Source organism: Leucoraja erinacea, chromosome 2 (assembly GCF_028641065.1).
Source record: "Leucoraja erinacea ecotype New England chromosome 2, Leri_hhj_1, whole genome shotgun sequence".
In the NCBI taxonomy this organism is placed as follows: Eukaryota; Metazoa; Chordata; class Chondrichthyes; order Rajiformes; family Rajidae; genus Leucoraja; species Leucoraja erinaceus.
Window position 1 is genome coordinate 32,212,662 of NC_073378.1, and position 22,377 is coordinate 32,235,038.

The following is a 22,377-nucleotide window of genomic DNA, read 5'->3' on the forward strand; positions in this document are numbered from 1 at the left end:
ATAATTGTAGTACAGGTAAGTGTAGCATTTTAAGGGTCATACAAACATCCATTCAATAGGATCATGGATGATCATGGAAAATCAGTACCCTGTTCTTGCTTTCTCCCCATATCCCTTGAATATATTCAGTGAATTGGTCTCCACTGCCATCTGTGGCAGAAAATTCCAGATTCACAACTTTCGGGATGAAAAGGTTTTTCCTCATCTCAGTCCTAAATGGCCTACCCCTTATTCTTAAACTGAAACCCCTGGTTCTGGACTCCCCCAACATCGGGAACATTTTTCCTGCATCTAGCCTGTCCAATCCCTTCAGAATTTTACATGTTTTATATGTTTCTATAAGATCCAATATATAAGTGACAATAATAAACCTAACTGTATTATAACCCCTATCAAGATCAGTGCTCTCAAGCACTAGTCCCGAATTCACCTTAACATTTCCTGCTATTCTCTATCCATATGGTGTTCTGAAGAATATGTTCGACCAATTCGCCAATTGCCACTAGATAGGGCTCTTAAAGATAGTGGAGTCAGGGGATATGGGGAGAAGGCAGGAACGGGGTACTGAGATCAGCCACGAACACATTGAATGGCGGCTGGCTCGAAGGGCGGAATGGCCTACTCCTGCACCTATTGCCACAGTCAATATAAATGAGCAGTAAAATGCAGAGACGTCTCTGCTCAGTCGGCATAAACCTACCTGATCTCCTGGTTGCTAAACACTTTAACTCCCATTCCCACACTGACCTTTCTGTCCTGGGCCTCCCTCCTCCACTGTCAGAGTGAAGCCCAGTGTTAATTGGAGGAACAGCACCTCATATTTCGTTTGGGCAGCTTGGCAGCAGTGGTGTGAATATTGAAGATAGACAAAAAATGCTGCAGTAACTTAGCGGGACAGGCAGCAACTCTGGAGAGAAGGAATGGGTGGCTTTTCGGGTCGAGACTCCCATCTTCAGACTGGTTAGGGATAAGGGAAACGAGAGATTATAGACCATGAGGTGGAGAAATAAAGAACAATTGATAAAATATATGCAAACAAGTAACGATAATAAAGGAAACAAGCCATTGTTAATGTTTGTAGGGTGAAAAGGAGAAGCTAGTGCGATTTTGGTGGGGAGGGATAGAGAGTATGAATATTGACTTCTGCCTTCCCTCTCTGTCCATCCCTCCGGCCTTCCCAGTTCTCGGACTAATCTGACTATCCTCGTTTACATTTTGTTTGCTTTGTTGTTACCTTCTCCTAGCTAACAATGATCTTCTCCATTTTCCTTGAACTTCATCCCCTTTGTCTCTTTTTCACACCTCACTTCCTTATCTCTGTATCTCCCCCTCCCCCGACTCAGTCTGAAGAAGGGTCTCGATCCTAAACGTCACCCATTCCTTCTATCCAGAGATGCTGCCTGTCTCGCTGAGTTACTCCAGCATTTTGTGTCCATCTGCAGTCTTTGCAAATATGGATTGGTAAACTCCAGTTGAATATCCTGTATAAATATTTATAGATCTCAGTAGATGCATTTACTAATGTTACTTTTATTCCAAATTACATTATGAAAACACTAACATCTCAGAACATTTTATAATCCCAAACATGGAAAACAGGTTCAAGGAACTCGTCAAATTGACGAAGTTCGTGAATTGATCAGCGACTTTCCGTAAATGTCCTTCATGACTAAAAGGTCTTGTCAAGTTTTCAACTGATGCTGAAAAGTATATATTTTTTACAAAAAAACGTACAAAAGGATGGCATTCTAACCCGCTGGTGAAGTGCTGACAATGCCTCAGTTTCTTGGATTGCTGAACAGACTGCTGAGTGTAGAAGTTGGGAGGTCATGTTGCAGTTGGATAAGACGTTGATGAGGCCGCATTTAGAGTATCGTATTCAGTTCTGGGCACCGTGTTACGGCAAAGATGTCAAGCTGGAAAGGGTACAGAGAAGATTTACGAGGATGCTGCCAGGACTGAGCTACAGGGAGAGGTTGAGTAGGCTGGGACTCTATTCCTTGGAGCGCAGGAGGATGAGGGGTGATCTTATAGAGATGTATAAGATCATGAGTGGAATAGATGCACAGAGTCTATTGCCCAGAGTAAGTGACTCGAGGACTCGAGGACACATGTTTAAAGTGAAGGGGAAACGATTTAATAGGAATCTGAGGGGTAACTTTTTCACACAAAGGGTGGTGGGTGTATGGAACGAACTGCCGGAGGAGGTAGTTGAGGCTGGGACTATGCCAACGTTTCAGAAACAGTTAGACAAGCACATGGATAAGGCAGGTTTGGAGGGATATGGACAAAAATGCGTGTAGGTGGGACTAGCGTAGATGGGACATGTTGGGCGGAGTGGGTTAGTTGAGCCAACAGGCCTGTTTAAACACTGTATCACTCTATGACTCAATGAGATTGGAAAAAGTTCAGAGCCGAACACTGTATTAAACGGATTTACTTAATGACATTGGTCCCCTACTACAGTAATGTAATTGTCAATACATCGTTCCACTACAACGTCAGTTGAAACCAAGTTAAAGTCAACCAAAATGTTTTTAAAAATAAAATCAACCTAACAGAAGTTATGTAGAGCCAATCTAAACATATCATTTGTGCAGATCCACTTGTCGTTATCATTTTTCAGAAGAAATAATTGATGAAAGCCAATCACTGGGTCATCGTCCACCTACGGAAGAAATTGATATTTTAAACAATTCTTAAAAATAGATAAATATAAAATGTAACTTTATAAGGTAATAGGGTGTGGAAACAGGCCCTTCGGCCCAACTTGCCCACACCGACCAACATGCCGCAACCATACTAGTCCCACCTGCCTGCGTTGGCCCATATTCAACACACTAGGAGAATTGAGAGCATTCGCGACCTCCGCAATGCACTGTTGCACCGAACACCACAGCCCCACCCGGCTCATACCTGCCCCGCAAAAAGTGGGTGGCCCTGAACCGGCTCCATACAGGGGTCGGCCGGTTCAACGCCAACATGCATCGCTGGGGGCTGCGTTCATCAGCAGCCTGCATGTGTGGAGCAGACCAGCGAACAGCGCAGCGCGTCATTTTCGACTGTGCTGTCCTCCGCCCCCCCCTGGTGGAGGGGTAGACCTCACGGCCCTCGACAACAGCACATTGATCTGGCTACAGCGCCTGGGGAGGGGGGGGCGTTACATAACCTCTGCTGCTTCAAACACAAGAAGAAGGCCCGTATCCCACCACACCTCTCCTATCCATTACATATGGCCTTTGTCACAGTGAAATTATTTTTGCATATAGTTCAGTAAAAATCACACTTAAGTGCAAGAGCTTAGGAATGGTAGATTACAGGGACCCAAGAACTAAGTTCCAGGAGCAGAATTAGGCCATTCGGCCCATCAAGTCTACTCCGCCATTCAATCGTGGCTGATCTATCTCTCCCTCCTAACCCCATTCTCCTGCCTTCTCCCCATAACCACTGACACCCGCACTAATCAAAAATCTGTCTATCTCTGCCTTAAAAATATCCACTGGCTTGGCCCCCGCAGCACTTCTGTGGCAATGGATTCCACAGATTCACCACCCTCTGAATAAAGAAATTCCTCCTCATCTCCTTCAGTTTAGTTTAGTTTAGAAATACAGCGCGGAAACAGGACCTTCGAGCCCACCGAGTCCACTCCGACCAGCAATCCCTGCGCACTAACACTATCCGACACACGCTAGGGTAAATTTACAATTTTACCAAGCCAATTAGCCTACAAACCAGTACGTCTTTGGTGTGGGAGAAATTCGGAGCACCCGGAAAAATCCCCCATGCAGTTCAAGATCTGATGAACTTACTGATCTTATAGACTCAGTGGGTCACACAGATAGTGGTGAATCTGTGGAATTCTCTGCCTCAGAGGGCGGTGGAGGCCGGTTCTCTGGATACTTTCAAGAGAAAGCTAGATAGGGCTCTTAAAGATAGCGGAGTCAGGGGATATGGGGAGAAGGCAGGAACGGGGTACTGATTGTGGACGATCAGCCATGATCACATTGAATGGCGGTGCTGTCTCGAAGGGCCGAATAGCCTACTCCTGCACCTATTGTCTATTGTTGAAAGGTCTGTTTCCACGCTCTGCCGCTAATCTAAACTAAGAACAAAATTAAGGTCACGCTTCGGACAAACCCAAGCCGAACCAAGGTAAAGGAATAACCAGAGGAATTGCGATCTCTGAAGTGAGTTCCTTGCTCACCTTCAGCTGTCCTACCACCATGCAAAGAACACAGTTGTCCGGCGCTGGTTGATGATCCTCGGCTGTAATGTTGTGCTGAATTTTCTGGAACGGTAGACCCTGCAGGTTGAACAAAATCGGTAAAAAATATTCACTGCGGAGGAAGGAACTGCAGCTGCTGGTTTAAACCGAAGATGGACACAAAAAGCTGGAGTAACTCAGCGGGCCAGACAGCATCACTGGAGAAAAGGAATGGGTGACGTTTCAGGTCTGAAAAAGGGTCTTGACTTTCATAAGATCAAGAGTCAAGAGTGTTTTATTGTCATATGTCCCAGACGGGACAATGAAATTCTTACTTGCTGCAGCACAACAGAATGTGTAAATATGTAAACATTGTATATAACGGGGGAAGAGAAAAACAAGAAAAAGTTTAATAAATAATAAATATAGTGCAATAATAATAGTCTTTTGCAGTTCAGAGCTCTGAGCTTATTCGTTGTTGTGTTCAATAGCCTGATGGCTGTTAAAGTGATGTGATAGGAGTAGAATTAGGCCATTCGGCCCATCTAGTCTACTCCACCATTCAACCATGGCTGATCTATCTCTCCCTCCTAACCCCATTCTCCTGCCTTCACCCCATAACCCTCGACACCCGTACTAATCAAGAATCTATCTATCTCTGCCTTAAATATATCCACTGACGGCCTTCACAGCCTTCTGTGGCAGAGGATTCCAAAGATTCACCACCCTCTGACTAAAGAAATTTCTCCTCAACTTCGTCCTGCAAGAACATCCTTCTATTCTGAGGCTGTGACCTCCCTCGAGTCCCAAACTCTCCCACTAGTGGAAACATCCCCTCCACATCCACTCCATCCAACTTTAAAACATTCATTGTTTTTTTTCACAGCATCAACTGGAGCAGCGGCTGGATGACCTCAGGACATTCCTGGAAAACGAGTTTCTTGGGCAAGACCTACAGTGAGGTTGTCACACCGAGGATACAAGAAGGTCAAGGGTGGGTGACAATAAGGAGCAGAAGTAAACATGGAGTGCAGGAGGCCCCGGTGTCTGTACCTATTGAAAACAGGTGTGCCCACTTGGGAACTGTCGGAGCGGACGACACGACAGGATTGAGTGGCTGTGACTCCAACCCTGGTGCCGAGGCTCAATGGGGAAGAGTGACGTCAGGCAGAGCTATAGTGGTGGGAGTCTCCATCGTCAGAGGTGCGGACGGGAGATTCTACGGCAGCAGGCGAGACTCCAGGATGGGGTGATGCCTCCCTGGTGCCGGGGTCCAGGACGTCTCGGAGCGGCTGCACGGCATCCTCGAGATTGAGGGGGAGCAGCCGGGAGGTTGTCGTGCATGTTGGCACGAACGGTATAGGTAGGAAGAAGAAGGAAGTTCCATGACTCGAGTTTATGGAATTGGGTAGAAGGATGAAAAGCAGGGCCTGCAGGGTAGAATGTAGGTAAAACTGAGAATGTAGGTAAAAGAGGCTTCTGGAATAAACGTGACATGTGGTGTCTGGCTCAGCTAAGTGTCGTTTGTTCTTTGCTTTCTGTCGTGGGATCCTGCAACAGGGGACCCCGATGCTACACGTAACCAGTTGTAGGATCGACTGAATCCCATGGCAGAAAACAAAGAACAAATGACACTTAGCTGAGCCAGCCACCTTGTGTCATGTTTATTCCAGAGGCCTATTTTACGTACATTCTCAGCAGCCCGTGTGCAGATAAGGCCGATCAGTGTGTCTGACCTTGGAGTTGTTATTGAGCTCTTGTGGCTGGGCCTTCTCGTGAGGCTGCTGGCGGGTCGCCAGCGGTGACGGGCTGTATGCAAAACCAACGTGGGCTGAAGGCACCGCAATAGCGATTACAGGATTGCTTCCAGTAACGTCCATGTAAGAACAGGAAGATAGGGAAAATGAATGTGTGGCTGAGGAGTTGGTGCAGGAGACAGGGATTTACATTTCTGGATCATTGGGATCTCTTCTGGGGCGGGAGTGACCTGTATAAAAAAGACCTAAACTGGAGGGGGACCAACATCCTAGCAGGAAGGTTTGCTAATGCTACACGGGAGGGTTTAAACTAGATTGGCAGGGGGGTGGGATCTCGTGCAGGACAGAGGCACGTGAGAGGCTGGAAGTTGGTATGGAGGGTGGTGTGGGAAAGGTTAGGGGACAGAATAGGCAGGTGAAAGGTGGAGAGTGAGGAAGGAGGGTTGGTTTAAACTGCACCTATTTTAAATGCATGGGGCCTGACGGGTAAGGCAGATGAGCTTAGGGCATGGATAGGTACGAGCGACTGGGATGTTGTAGCCATGACTGAAACCTGGTTAAGGGAAGGGCAGGACTGGCAGCTCAATATTCCGGGGTACAGGAGCTTCAGGAGAGACAAGGGTGAGGGAAAAAGAGGAGGGGGTTGCATTGTTGGTTAAGGAGGATGTCACGGCTGTGTTCAGAGGTGACATTACGGACGGTTTGTCTAGTGAGGCTATATGGGTGGAGCTGAGGAACAAGACAGGGATGATCACCTTGTTGGGGGTGTACTACAGACCCCCGAATAGTCAACGGGAATTAGAAGAACAAATGTGCCGGGAGATTGCAGACAGCTGCAGGTCAAATAAGGTTGTTGTAGTCGGGGATTTTAACTTTCCCAATATAGACTGGGAAAATCATAGTGTGAAGGGTTCAGATGGGGTGCAATTCCTCAAAAGCGTTCAGGAGAGTTTTCTTAAGCAGTATGTGGAGGCTCCCACACATGAGAGGGCAACGCTGGATCTAGTATTGGGAAATTGGGAAGGGCAAGTTAATGAAGTGTGTGTGGAGGAGCCTTGTGGGACCAGTGACCACAGTTCGATTAGGTTTAAGATAGTTATGGATAGGGACGGAGAGGGTCCACGTGTTAAAATGCTCAACTGGGGTAAGGCCAACTTTGAGGGTATGAGAGAAGGTCTCACTCAAGTTGACTGGAGCAGGTTATTTGAGGGGAAAGGAACATCGACCATGTGGGATGTTTTTAAAAGTGTGCTGACGAAAGCTCAGGATATGTACATCCCCGTTAGAGTGAAGGGCAAAGCAGGCAAACGTAAGGAAGCTTGGCTGACAAGCGAAATTGGGACATTATAGTCAAAAACAAGAAGGATGCATGGGACAGGTATAGGCAGCTGGGATCAAGTGCATCCCTGGAGGAGTTTCGGAAACTAAGGATTAACGTGAAAAAGGAAATCAGAAGGGCTAAAAGGGGCCAGGAGATAGCTCTGGCGGTTAGCATTAAGGACAATCCCAAAAGATTTTATAAATACATAAGGGGAAAAGAGAGAGAGTGGGACCTCTCAGGAATCAAAGCGGTCACCTGAAATGAAATGAAATGATTCAATTTATTGTCATTGTCAGTGTACAGTACCGAGACAACGAAATGCATTTTTTTAGCATCTCCCTTGAAAGGGAGACACAGGGCGTCGCGGTGTGCCCGCGCCTGCCGCCGTAACATTCCATTACAGGCAAAGGTGGGTGAAGTGTCTTGCCCAAGGACACAACGACAGTATGCACTCCAAGCGGGATTTGAACCGGCTACCCTCCGGTCGCCAGCCGAACTCTTAGCCCATTGTGCTATCTGTCGGCCTATCTGTCGACCTCTGTGTGGATCCACAGATGGGCAAGGTCCTCAATGAGTATTTCTCCTCTGTATTTACCGAGGAGAAAGACAGTAGGACGGAGGAAATTGAAGCAGTCACTGGAAGTGTCTTGAGAGCAGTCAGGGTTACTGTCGAAGAAGTACTGAAGGTACTGTCGTGTTTGAAGGTAGACAAATCTACAGGGCCTGATCAGATATATCCGAGGACATTGCGGGAAACTGGAGAGTAAATTGCGGGGGCCCTGGTTGAAATTTACACGCCGTACTTAGATACAGGAGAGGTGCCGAAAGACTGGAGGGTGGCAAATGTTGTGCCTCTTTTCAAGAAGGGCAGCGGGGAAAATGCTGGGAACTATAGGCCGGTGAGCAGAACATCTGTAGTTAGAAAGTTACCAGAGATTATTCTGAGGGATACGATATACAGGCACTTGGATGGGCAAGGGCTGATTAGGGATAGTCAGCTTGGTCTTGTACGTGGGAGATCGTGTCTCACAAATCTGATTGATTTTTCTGAAGATGTGACCAAAAAGGTCAATGTAAAAACTGTAGATGTATTGTACATGGACTTCAGTAATGCATTCGGCAAGGTAGGCTACTCTGGAAGGTTAGATCACATGGGATTCAAGAAGGGATAGCTGAATGGAAAGCAAATTGGCTCCATGGAAGGAAGCAGAGGGTGATGATGGAAGGTTGCTTCTCAGACTGGAGGCCTGTGACTAGTGGTGTGCCTCAGGGTTCGGTGCTGGGCCCGTAACTGTTTGTCATCTACATCAATGATTTGGATGAGAACATACAGGGCAAGATTAGCCAGTTTGCTGATGATACAAAAGTTAGTGGTTTTGCAGATAGTGAAGATGGTTGTGAAAGATTGCAACAGGATCTGGATCGATTGGACAGGTGGGTGGAGGAATGGTTGATGGAATTTAATACAGAGAAGTGTGAGGTGTTTCATTTTGGGACGTCGAACAAGGGCAGGACCTACACAGTAAATGGTAGACCTCTGGGTAGTGTTGCAGAGCATAGGGATCTAGGAGTACAGGCGCATGGTTCCTTGAAGGTTGAGTCACAGGTAGATAAGGTGGTCAAAAAGGCTGTTGGCCGTATGGCCTTCATCAATCTGAGTATTGTAGGTATGTTACAAAACCTACCTGAATCGTGTCTGAGAATCTGCCCCCAGGCCGTGTGTGTGATTTTGGCGCTGTTTAGAGGGGGCGGGTTTAAAACGCGATTTTTACTAGGCTGTTGCAATCGAAAATGTTCAGCCTAGTAAATCATTAACGAAAAATCACTGAAAGACCCCGTCGCAAAAGGTATTATTAGTTTTTATGGCCTTGTATAATAGTTATAGTAGTTTAAAATTCACTCTCTCAACCCGCAACCTCTCGCAGCCCCAGGGTTTTATAAAGCAAACAATTAAAGGTATGTACCTTATTTTTACATTAAAAGGGGCTTGTTAAGAACCCTGTGTATAAAGTTTTCTATAGCGAGTAGCTCATTTTGGGCTTTTTATATCCCGCAGTATTTTTCTGGGCATTTGAGGGCACAAATCCAGCGCAATGTGAACGTTCTAAACCAGCGCGTTCACAGGAACCCACTAGAAAGCCGATTTAAAATTGACTTTAATTTACAGCAATTGAACACTAAATTCCTTCCATTTGGCCTATAAATTGATGTAAATGAGATTTAAAAATCATGTTTTATTGTGAATTATTTATGAATATTATTTGGACACTTGGGCTATTTAAAAATGTTAATCATTTATTAAGAAATGGATAGATGTTTAGATCTAGTAATTGAAGTTTGAAATTTGCTACACTTGGGTAACTAACTAATTATATGCTTTAATTTCAGGTCATCCAAGTTAGATTATTTTATGTTTGTTTCAGAATGGTTCAATCTACGATAACTGAAAATTTCATTCAGTTCTCTTAATTTTTAAGAAGGTTATGGCCTTTTGACTGTCCATGATCACAGCTTTTTTGTTATGTCCATAGAAAATCAATAGGGAACAAGATGCTAATTTCCGAGTATGAAAATGGCCATAACTTTTTAAATACTTGAGATATGAAAGTGAATTAGGTGTCAAATTAAACTTATTTTTATGCTTTATCTGATGGGATAAAATTACAGACTTGATTTTTTAAATCTCAAAATTTTGTAACATTGCTAAGTATTGAGTATAGAAGTTGGGAGGTCATGTTGCAGTTGTATAAGACGTTGGTGAGACCGCATTTAGAATATTGTTTTCAGTTCAGGGCACCATGTTATAGGAAAGATATTGTCATGCTTGAAAGGGTTCAGAAAAGATTTACGAGGATGTTGCCAGGACTAGCGGCTGGGTCTCTATTCCATGGAGCGCAGGAGAATGAGGGGTAATCTTAGAGAGGTGTTACAAAATCATGAGAGGAATAGATTAGAGTGGATGCAGAGTCTCAAGGACAAGAGGACATCGGCTCAAGGTGAAGGGGAAATGATTTAATAGAAATCCGAGGGTTAACTTTTTCACACAAAGGGTGGTGGGTGTATGGAACAAGCTGCCAGAGGAGGTAGTTGAGGCTGGGACTATCCCATCATTTAACAAACAGTCAGATAGGTACATGGACAGGACAGGTTTGGTGGGATATGGACCAAGCGCAGGCAAGTGGGACTAGTGTAGTTGGGACATTGTTGGTCAGTGTGGTCGTTGGACTGAAGGGCCTGTTTCCACACTGCATAGTCACTATGACCCTATGACTCTAATCTAATTATATTCTACCTATCAGTGGTAGCCAGTGCCATCTTCTTCGCTGCTGTGTGCTGGGGCAGCAGGGTGAAGGCCTCGGATGTCAATCGATTAACAATCTCATCAGGAAGGCCGGTTCTGTCCTGGGGGTGGAGTTGGATTCATGGGAGATGGTCTTGGAGGGGAGGATGCTCCTCAAATTGCAGAGCATCTTGGACAATACAGCTCACCCCCTCCATGACACACTGGTCAACCTGAGGAGCAACTTCAGCAACAAGCTGGTTCCACCAAGATGCAGGACAAAACGCCACAGGAGATCCTTCTTCCCTGTGGCTATCAAACTGTACAACTCCTCGCCCTTCTGTCATGGGGTAGACTGACTCCCCTCCCCCAATCTTTGCACATCCCCAAGCCTTCCACTCGTCACTTTAATTTCATATTTCAAACACTACACTTGGAAGAGATGAGACTCCTCCTAGCAGGCAAAGCAGACCACTTCCAAAAGATGTGGTCTGCATTTATGGAACTATTACAAGTATAAGGTACAATAGTAATTTAAAATATAAATGGTACCAGGATCTGGTAACGGGGGGTATAAAATAAATTTAAATTAAAAAAAAAACACGGTTGGTATATCCTTTTTTGCGGAGTTTTGTGTTACAATAGAGCGATTGTTTTTCCTTTTTTTTCTTTTCTTTCTAGGGTCTAATTTCCTTTCTTTACTTCCTTCTCTAACTTCTTCCCTAAGGGGCTTTCTTTTCCCAACACTTTCCTGCACCTTCATGATTCTTGCTCACTTTCCTTACTTCTTTTATTTCTATCTTTTCTAAAGCTCGAAAAACGAAGTGGTACAACAAATGTATTAAGATATATCTGATGTGTATTATTGTAATTTACTGCACTTCTAATAAAAAAAAAATTAAAAAAAAAAAAATCATATTTCACACACTTTATGTTTTCATGACTGCTGGCAGATCAATTTCCCTCCTGGGATAAATAAGAATTTCAGAATAAGGCGTAGGCCATTTGGAACGGAGATGAGGAAGAACATTTTCACCCAGAGTTGTGAATCTGTGGCATTGTCTGCCTCAGAAGGCAGTGAAAGCCGATTCTCTGGTGCTTTCAAGAGAGAGTTAAGGGCCTGTCCCTCTTGGCGATCTTTTCGGTGACTGCCTGCATCATTGACTGACGTATCAGGTCACCGGAAAATTTGCGGTGACGCGGCGTGATGACGCGCGGTGTTTTTTCAAGTGTCGCAAATTTTGTTTGTTGCTGCTGGGTTTTGAAACATAGAAAATAGGTGCAGGAGGAAGCCATTCGGCCCTTCGAGCCTGCACCGCCATTCAATATGATCATGGTTGATCATCCAACTCAGTATCCCGTACCTGCCTTCTCTCCATCCCTTTAGCCACAAGGGCCACATCGAACTCCACATCTAACTCCCTCTTAAATATAGCCAATGAACTGGCCTCAACTACCTTCTGTGGCAGAGAATTCCAGAGATTCACCACTCTCCGTGTGAAAAATGTTTTTCTCATCTCGGTCCTAAAAGACTTCCCCCTTATCCTTAAACTGTGACCCCTTGTTCTGGACTTCCTCGACATCGAGAACAATCTTCCTGCATCTAGCCTGTCCAACCCCTTAAGTATTTTGTAAGTTTCTATAAGATCCCCCCTCAATCTTCTAAATTCCGGCGTGTACAAGCCGAATCTATCCAGTCTTTCTTCATATGAATGTCCTGACATCCCAAATCCTGACATCCCAAGAAATGTTCAAAATCTTTTGGCGACATTGATATGACGCCGGCTGTCGCCGAAAAAAAAATCGCCAAGTGGGACAGGTCCTTTAGATAGAGCTCTTAAAGATATAGAGTCAAGGGATATGGGGAGAAGGCAGGAACTGATTGTAGAAGATCAGCCATGATCACGGTGAATGGTGGTGCTGTCTCAAGGGGCCGAATGGCCTACTCATGCACATATTGTCTGGTGTCTATAAAGTTCTATCGTATCATATTAGGTATCAATGACCAAACTAATTATCAATAGGGAATACCAAAATAAATTAAGTGGCAAATGTCGAAACGGCCAGGGAGATGGTGGGAGCAGGGAATGATTTGGCAGGTCATCCCATTCACTTTCTGTTTACAACGTCATCTGTGGCCGGCTGCTCAGGGAATTTCATCTGAGCTCTCGGAATTTTGTCCGGATTATAGAGGGTGGGGCAAGCGAACCTTGAGTTACCGGAGAAAAAAAAAATCGGGGTTCAACCTCATCGTGTACCGAGTAGGAAGGAACTGTTTCTGGAGCGCAGCCTCTTGTTCTGATCTTAGTTTAGAGATACAGCGCGGAAACAGGCCCTTCGGCCCAGCGGGTTCTCGCCGACCAGTGGTCCACGTATACTAGCACTATCCTACACACACTAGGGACAATGTACATTTATACCAAGCCAATTAACCTACAAACCTGTGTGTCTTTGGAGTGTGGGAGGAAACTGAAGATCTCGGAGAAAGCCCACACGGTCACGGGGAGAAGGTACGAACTACGTACAGACAACACCCGGAGTCGGGATCGAACCCGGGTCTCTGGCGCTGCAAGGGTTTTAAGTCAGCAACTCTACAGCTGCGCCACCGTGACGCCCACAATCTCTGCATTATTAGAAGATAGACACAAAATGCTGGAGTAAACTCAGCGGGACAGGCATCATCTTTGCAGAGAAGGAATGGCCTGTCCCGCTGAGTTACTCCAGCATTTTGTGTCCATCTTCGATTTTAACCAGCAGTTCCTTCGTACATATTTTGTCTGCATTATTAGACATAGTTGATAAAGAATTTAAGCTGAACTTTCATCAACGTGCAAAAGAAGTTACAGGAGTTTATGAAATGTGCAGAAAGGATCTGTTGATGCTGCTTTACACCGAAGAGAGACACAGAGGTTCAGGCAGCATCTCTGGAAAGAAGGAATGGGTGACGTTTCTGGTCGGACTTGATCAGTCATGATTGAATGACTCAATGGGCTGAATGGCCTAATTCTACTCCTATAACTTGTGAACTTGGAACCCTTCTTCAGACTGAAAGCAGAGGGGGAGAGGGGAAGAAAGGTAGGAAAAGGCCAGAACAAATCAGGGCCAGCAACAGATGATCAAGGATACGCCATTTATTTAATTTAAGAGGGAGTTAGATGTGGCCCTTGTGGCTAAGGGGATCAGGGGGTATGGAGAGAAGGCAGGTACGGGATACTGAGTTGGATGATCAGCCATGATCATATTGAATGGCGGTGCTGGCTCGAAGGGCCGAATGGCCTACTCCTGCACCTAATTTCTATGTTTCTATGATAGGTGGAGCCCATAATGGCTCATTGTTGGCTTTGGAGAGTTGTACTATTGGGGGTATTATAGGGATCAGTGTGAGAACCCTCGCTGTTATCTCTATTAAAGGTCTGCATATGAATTTAAGTACTATGATTACAATGTTCCCAGATGACATAAAAATGAGAAATGCTGTTCATACTGTGGCTTCAGCCACTGATTCATATTGATGAGTTTAGACTTTAGAGATACAGTGTGGAAACAGGCCCTTCGCCCCATCAAGTCCATGCCGACCAGCAATCACCCCTTACATTAACACTATCCTACACACTAGGGACAATTTACAGAAGCCAATTAACCTACAAACCTGTACGTCTTTGGAATGTGGTAGGAAACCGGAGCACCCGGAGAAAACCCGTGTGATCACAGGGAGAACGTACAAACTGCACAGACAGCATCCGAAGTCAGGATCGAAGCGGGGTCTCTGGCGCTGTGAGGCAGCAACTCTACCGCTGCTCCGCTGTGTGAAATATGACTTCTTAGAATGGAAGGAAGCAGTATCTTCGTTGCCTGAAATTTATACACAGGTATAACTGCTAATAAATGAGCAGCATAAGCAACTAATGTCATAAAAGTCAGCAACGCTACCGCTGTGCCAATGTGCCACTGTTGAAAAAATAGCCACAGCAACGCAGATAGAATTTAATTCTGAAAGAAAGTGTGTGATTCATATTTCAGAGGATTCATTAGGCTAGCTGAAACACAAAGGACGATACATGTCCAAGCATCTCTTAAGGCAGTGGCAGTGGCAAGTAGCTAGTACTATTAAGATGTACAGGACACTAACCTTCAATACAGCAAGATTACAAGAACAGGGTGTAACTGGTACAACTATATGTTTGCACTCAAAGTTATTCCCTTTATCATGAAGTGTATCTATACACAGTGGACGAATCATAGAAACATAGAAAATAGGCGCAGAAGTAGGCCATTTGGCCCCTTCGACCCAGCACCGCCATTCAATATGATCATGGCTGATCATCCTGAATCAGTACCCCGTTCCTGCTTTTTCCCCATATCCCTTGGTTCCGTTAGCCCTAAGAGCTAAATCTAACTCTCTCTTGAAATTATCCAGTGAATTGGCCTCCACTGCCTTCTGTGGCAGAGAATTCTAGATTCACAACTTTCTGGGTGAAAATGTTTTCCCTCATCTCAGTCCTAAATGGCTTGCCTCTTATTTTTAAACTGGTTCTGGACTCCCCCAACAACGGGAAAGAATTTCCTGCATGGAGTCTGTTCAATCCATTAAGAATTTGATATGTTTCTATAATATCCCATCTTATCATTCTAAATTCCAGTGAATACAAGCCTAGTTGATCCATTCTTTCATCATTTGTACATCATAGGCTCAATTGTAATTGATTGTAAATGTTGTCTTTCCGCTGACAGGTTAGCACGCGACAAAAGCTTTTCACTGTACATCCGCACACTTGTGAATAAACTAAACTGAAACTAAACACTATTTAGTTTAGTTTATTGTCACGTGTAGCGAGGTACGGTGAAAAGCTTTTGTTGCTTGCTATCCAGTCAGCGGAGAGACAAGGTCATTGCTGCTGTTCTGTGGGTAGTTCCGATCACTACATTCTGGAAAATATTTGATTGTACTGGAGGGGCTGCAGAGATTCATCCGAAAATTGTGTAGGAAGGAACTGCAGATGCTGGTTTAAACTGAAGATAGGCACAAAATGCAGGAGTTACTCGGCGGAACAGGCGGCATCTCTGGAGGGAAGGAATTCCTTCGCTGAGTTACTCCAGCATTTTGTGCTTATCTTCAGTTTAAACCAGCATCTGCAGTTCCTTCCTGCACAATTTCCAGATGAATCTTTGTAGATTTTCACCTGAGGAAGCACAATCTGCCACAGGCAATGATGGACCAATTCTATACCGCCATCGTAGAGTCTGTCCTCACCTTCTCCATCATGGTCTGGTTTGGCTCAGCCACCAAGCACAACATCCGGAGGCTGCAATGAATCGTCCGATCAGCTGAGAAGGTTGTTGGCTGCAACCTTCCCTCCATTGATGAACTGCACACTGCAAGGGCCAGGAAGCGAGCGGGAAAGATCATCTCTGACCCCTCTCACCCTGGCCACAAAACCTTTGAATCACTTCCCCCTGGAAGGCAACTCCGGAATGTCAAAGCTGCCACAGCCAGATATAAAAACAGCTTTTTTTCCGCGAGTAGTAGCTCTGTAGCCTCCTTTTGCTCTGGTATTTTATTTAATTCACATGTTTAATCGATAATGTTTTATTATTAATGTTTAATGTTTTATGTGTCGTTCCTAATTGTCACTGTATGTCATGCTGTCACTTGCGGGCAGAGCACCAAGGCAAATTCCTTGTATGTGAATACTTGTCCAATAAACTTTTTCATTCTTTCATTCATTTTGTGTCTATCTTCATCAGAAAAATGTCTGGTTGGAGTTACAAGTTACAAGGAAAGACTGGATAGGCTGGGTTTGTGTCTCTTGGGTGAGGTTTAAAAAAAAATGTAGAGCACAGATAGGGTAAATAATAATACTTTACCCCCAAGTATACAACCAGAGGGTATAACCAGAGTGCTGGTGTAACTCTGCGGGTCAGGCAGCATCGCTGGAGAACATGGATTGGTGATGTTTCGGGTTGGGTAGTTCAAGAAAGCCTCTAATAGACATATACTGTGTAGAAAGGAACTGCAGATGCTGGTTTAAACCGAAGATAGACACAAAATGCTGGAGTAACTCAGCGGGACAGGCAGCGTCTCTGGAGAGAAGGAATGGGTGACGTTTTGGGTCGAGACCCTTCTTCTACTCACAGATATTTTCTCCATTATTGCAGCTTTTCCCTGGAAAGGTTGTCCTTCCCACGTTAAGCACGAACAGTCGCTCTGGAAGTGGAAAAATGATCACAAATTTAAGCGGTTGTTTAAAGTCTTCAGACAGAAAAATCACCAGGCACACCAGATTTGTTGTAACAGCATCTCTTACGCTTTCAATCTAACCCTCTCTTGAAAACATCCAGTGAAATGGCCTCCACTGCCTTCTGTGGCAGAGAATTCCACAGATTAACAACTCTCTGGGTGAAGACATTTTTCCTCATTTCAGTCCTAAATGTCTTACCCCTTATTCTTAAACTGTGACCCCTGGTTCTGGACTCCCCCAACATCGGGAACATTCTTCCTGCATCTAGCCTAATAGGAGCAGAATTTAGGCCATTCGGCTCATCAAGTCTACTCCCCCATTCAATCGTGGCTGATCTATCTCTCCCTCTTCACCCCATTCTCCTGCCTTCCCATAACCACAGACACCCGTACTAATCAAGAATCTATCTCTGCTGTAAAAATATCCATTGACTTGGCCTCCAGACTTCTGCGGCAATGAATTCCCCAGATTCACCACCCTCTGACCAAAGAAATTCCACCTCATCCCCTTCCTAACGGAACGTCCTTTAATTCTGAGTCTTTGACCTCTGGTCCTAGACTCTCCCACTAGTAGAAACATCCTCTCCACATCCACTCTATCCAGGCCTTTTACAACTCGGTAAGTTTCAATGAGGTCCCTCATCCTTCTAAACTCCAGTGAGTACAGGCCCAGTGCCCTCAAACGTTCATCATATGTTAACCCACTCATTCCTGGGATCATTCTCGGAAACCTCCTCTGGACCCTCTCCAGCGGCAGCACATCCTTCCTCAGATATGGGGCCCAAAACTGCAAAACTGTGCAGACTTACATATAGAGTGCCGAGCTGAGTTCGGTCTCGATCAAACTGTTGATAATAGTGCTGCACAAAACCTCTGCCGATCTGGTCCCACAAAGGTTGTTGAGCCATTTTGCTATCCAATAGTGAAAGAAACCGTCCTGTAACAGAGGTGTTAAAGTGTAATTATGTTTTCAACAATTCATTCGGGACTTTTCTGCTTCCTCTCCTTCGCTCCAATCAATTATACAGGTGTAATTTTCATAAGATCATAAATGATAGGAGCAGAATGAGGCCATTCGGCCCATCAAGTCTACTCCGCCATTCAATCATGGCTGATCTACCTCTCCCTCCGCACCCCATTCTCCTGCCTTCTCCCCGTAACCTCTGACACCCGTACGAATCAGGAATTGATAAATCTTCCTCCCTTCCCCTCCCCTCATGTCCTGTGGTTCTCGATCCCCCTACTCTGGGTAAGGGACCCTGTGCATTTACCCGATCTACTCCTGCCATGTGGTCTCGGGCTATGCAGCTTGTTGTCATGCAGTCTTCTCCAATGGTTGCCACCTTGTGGCGGAGGAGAAGCTTGCGTTTGTCCTCAAATCTGAGGGCTGATTAGTCTGGAACAATTTGGGATATTGTGAGCAATTTTGGGCCCTATATCTGAGGAAGGATGTGCTGGCGTTGGAGGGGTCCAGAGGAGGTTTACAAGAATGATCCCAGGAATGAGTGAGTTAAGCTAAGATGAGCCTTTGACGGCGCTGGGCCTCTACTCGCTGGAGTTTAGAAGGATGAGGGGAGACCTCATTGAAACTTACCAAATAGAGAAAGGCCTGGATAGAGTGGATGTGGAGAGGATGTTTCCACTAGTGGGAGTGTCTTGGAGAGAGGCCATAGCCTCAGAGATAAAGGACGTTCTTTTGGGAAGGAGGTGTGGAGGAATTTTAGTCAGAGGGTGGTGAATCTGTGGAATTCTTTGCCACAGAAGGCTGTGGCAGCCAAGTCAGTGGATATATTTAAGGCAAAGATAGATAAATTCTTGATTCGTACAGGTGTCAGAGGTTATGGGGAGAAGGCAGGAGAATGGGGTTTAGTTTAGTTTAGAGAAACAGCGTGGAAACAGGCCCTTCGGCCCACCGAGTCCGCACCGACCAGCGATCCCCGCACATTAACACTACCCTACACACCCTAGGGACATTTTTTTAACATTTACACCAAGCCAATTTACCTGTACGTCTTTGGAGTGTGGGAGGTAACCGAAGATCTCGGAGAAAACCCACAGGTCACGGAGAGACCTACAGACTCCACACCCGTAGACAGGATGAAACCCGGGTCTCTGGCGCTGTAAGGAAGTAGCTCTGCCAGTTAAGAGAGAAAGATAGATCAGCCACGACTGAATAGCGGGGTAGACTAGATGGGTCGAATGGCCTAATTCTGCTCCTAGACCCTATTCACATGAGCAGACAGAGGATGGTGGTTGTGCAGTGGATGGGGCTGCAGCAGGGAGATACTCCTTACCAGCATGGAGTCCATGCCACTGGACCTGTGTCTGTCTTGGCCAAAGACCAAGTGGACCAACCTCCTCACGTTAAAATGTCACATGCAGCCATCCACCTGGAGGGACATACCACCTGCACATCCCCATCAAAGAGCGGTGGCAACCAGCAATTGGTGACGGGAGGAGCATACTGATCGTCTGGCCACATCTAACCATGACGTGGGTGCCATGGGCACCGCCAGCCATGGGCGGCACGGTGGCGCAGCGGTAGAGTTGTTGCCTCACAGCGCCAGAGAGCCGGGTTCAATGCTGACTGCGGATGCTTGGCTGTACGCAGTTTGTACGTTTTCCCTGTGAACTGCACGGGTTTTCTCCGGATGCTCCGGTTTCCTCCCACACGCATAAGTTAATTGGCTTTGGTAAAAATGATAAATTGTCTCTCGTATGTAGGATAGTGTTAGTGTACGGGGATCGCTGGGCCTGTTTCCGCACTGTATATCTAAACTAATCTAAATCTCACATCACATTGATCATCATCCACTCAGTACAGATTGTCTTTGGGAAGCTACTGTCATCTGACTGGAAGTTAGCCATTCCCAGAATGAGTTTAGAAGTCCTCACCGAGCAATTTATTTCATGTTAGCTGTTGTATGAAAGCAAACTAGGATATTGCCATTAAGAATAACAGTGATATTTTCTAAAGGAATTGGAATCATTGAGTCATACGGTGTAGAAACAGGCCCTTCGGCCCACACCAACCAACATGTCCCATCTACACTAGTCCCACCTATCTCCATTTGGCCCATATCCCTCTAAACTTTTCCTATCCATGTACCTGTCTAAATGTTTCTTATATGTTGTGATAGAACCTGCCTCAACTACCTCCATCGGCAGCTCGTTCCATACATCCACCACCCTTTGTGTAAAAAGGTTACCCCTCAGGCTCCTATTTAATCTGCCTTAAACCCCCTCGCATTAAACCCATGTCCTCTGGTTCTCGATTCCCCTACTCTGGGGAATCTATTCCTCATGTGATTTTGAACAACTCGAAAAGATCATCCCATCATCCTCCTGCTTTCCAAGGAATGGAGTCCTCACCTGCTCAACCTCTCCCTATAGATCAGGCCCTCAAGTCCTGGCAACATCCTCGTAAATCTTCTCTGCACCCTTTCCAGCTTGACAACATCGTTCCTATAACACTGTGTCCAGAAATGAACACAATATTCTAAATGTCTTGCAATATTCTAAATACCATGCAAAAAGCCTTTTTGACCACCCCTGTGACACCACTTTCAAGGAACTATGTACCTGCACTCTTAGATCCCTCTGCTCTACAACACTCCTCAGAGTCCTACGATTCACTGTGTAGGTCCTGCCCATGTTGGACTTTACTCAGTAAAGATTATCTCTGGGAACCTACCAGTATCTGTCTGGAAGACAGAACACTCGGAATTAGTTTAGTAGACTTTTACCTGGCAATATATTTTGCGCCTCTGTTATATAAAATCAAACCGGGACACTTTACTGACTTTATCTTGCACTAAACGTTATTCGTGTTATTTTGTGCAGAAGATAGACACAAAGGGCCGAATGGCCTCCTCCTTCACCCATTTTCTATGTTTCTAAAATGCTGGAGTAACTCCAGCGGGACAGACAGCATCTCTGGATAGAAGGAATGGGTGACGTTTTGGGTCGAGACCCTTCTTCGGACTGAAGTCAGAAGAGAGGGAGATCAGAGATAAGGAAGTGTAAGGTGTGGAAACGAAACAAAGGGGATGAAGTTCAAGGAAAATGTAGAGTAGATGGTTGCTAGCTGGGAGAAGGTAACAACAACAAAGCAAACAGAGATAAAATGTAATCGGAGACAGTCAGACTGGTCGAAGAACTGGGAAGGGGGGAGGGATGGAGAGAGAGGGATAGCAAGGGATGCATGAAGTTAGAGAAGTCAATGTTCATACCACTGCTCAAGCGAAAAATGAGGTGGTTCTGAGCACGAGGTGGAGCTGCTGCACAAACACGTGGAGACATGATCCTGGAAAATGTTACTACAGCAGCACTTTCAAACCAACTTTTGCTCCCAGCTCAGTGCAGCAGGGATGGTGCAAAGGGGGTCGTTTGCAAACTTGCAAGATCGCTGCAAGGGGACGAGTAGGGTCGGCAAGGCCCCCAGAGGGGAATAAGGAGAGGGATTGATTACCCGGGACAGGAGGGAGAAGGGCGGGGGAGGGGGCTGCTCTACTCCCCAGGCAGCGGCCGATGCCTCCCACCCACGGTGCGGGGTGGGGAAGGGGCGGGTTAGGGGACCATAGCTGGCCGCTACCCCTCACCCACAGCCCACCCCCCGCTGCCGCTGCACCGCACCGCGCTGCACCGACCCTCCCGCACTCACCCGGAGCCGCGCACAGGAGGAGGCGCGCACCCCACTGACGCGCGCCCCCGACACACACACACCCCGGGAGAAGCGCGCCCCCGACAAACAAATCCCCGGGGAAGCGCGCCCCCGCCCGCCTGCAGCTCCTGCAACCTCATCCCTGGGATCACACACGGAGTGTGCAGAATGCTGAGCATCTGGAATAGACAGACATTATATACAGATATATAGTATTCTCTCTCAATCTATATATTTATTTATATACTAGACCAAGTGCAGACCCGTTGGGTCTGTTTCCCCAACGGCGTTTGCAGAGGGGGGGGGGGGGGCTGCAGCATCAAACCCACATTAACCACCCCCCAAACACACAGGTGGGGGGAGGGGGGGGTGAGAAGAGGGGGGGAGGGAGGGGAGGAGGAGGAAAACGGGACAGATTTGGGAGGGAAAGGAGGAGAGAGGGGTAGGGGGTGAGAGAGAGGGGGGAGATGGGGAGAGAGGGGGGGGGAGAGAGGGGGAAGAGTGGGGAGGGAGAAGGGGGGGGGAGAGGTGGAACAGTGGGGAGGGAAGAGGAGAGGGGTAGGGGGAGTGATGGAAGAGGGACAGGGGTAGGAGGAAGGGGGCAGGTGGAGAGAGGGAAGGGGGGTGGGGGAGAGGGATGGGTGGAAGAGGGAGAGGGGTGAGGAGAGGGAAAGACAGAAACAGAAATTTAGTGCAGGAGTAGGTCATTCGGCCCTTCGAGCCTGCACCGCCATTCAATATGATCATGGCTGATCATCCAACTCAGTATCCTGTACCTGCCTTCTCTCCATACCCCCTGATCCCTTTAGCCACAAGGGCCACATCTAACTCCCTCTTAAATATTGCCAATGAACTGGCCTCAACGACCTTCTGTGGCAAAGAATTCCACAGATTCACCACTCCGTGTGAAAATG

General features: G+C 46.2%; 1 protein-coding gene across 2 annotated transcripts; it reads right to left on the reverse strand.

Annotated features, from left to right (window-relative positions):
* Positions 1–1,511: 1,511 nt before the first annotated feature.
* LOC129708618 (nuclear transport factor 2-like) lies at positions 1,512–21,594 on the reverse strand. Of its 2 annotated transcripts, none has more exons than XM_055654486.1 (5): positions 21,464–21,594; positions 17,610–17,737; positions 16,696–16,767; positions 4,205–4,303; positions 1,512–2,668 (listed from the first exon to the last, which is right to left on the reverse strand). In XM_055654486.1, the coding sequence occupies exons 2-5, from the start codon at positions 17,706–17,708 to the stop codon at positions 2,555–2,557; spliced, it is 384 nt and encodes a 127-aa protein (XP_055510461.1). In that variant the 5' UTR covers positions 17,709–17,737; positions 21,464–21,594; the 3' UTR covers positions 1,512–2,554. The 2 variants fall into 2 exon arrangements, with proteins under 2 accessions (XP_055510461.1, XP_055510451.1); XM_055654476.1 differs by lacking the exon at positions 21,464–21,594 and adding an exon at positions 21,033–21,179.
* Between the last annotated feature and the right edge of the window lie 783 nt (positions 21,595–22,377).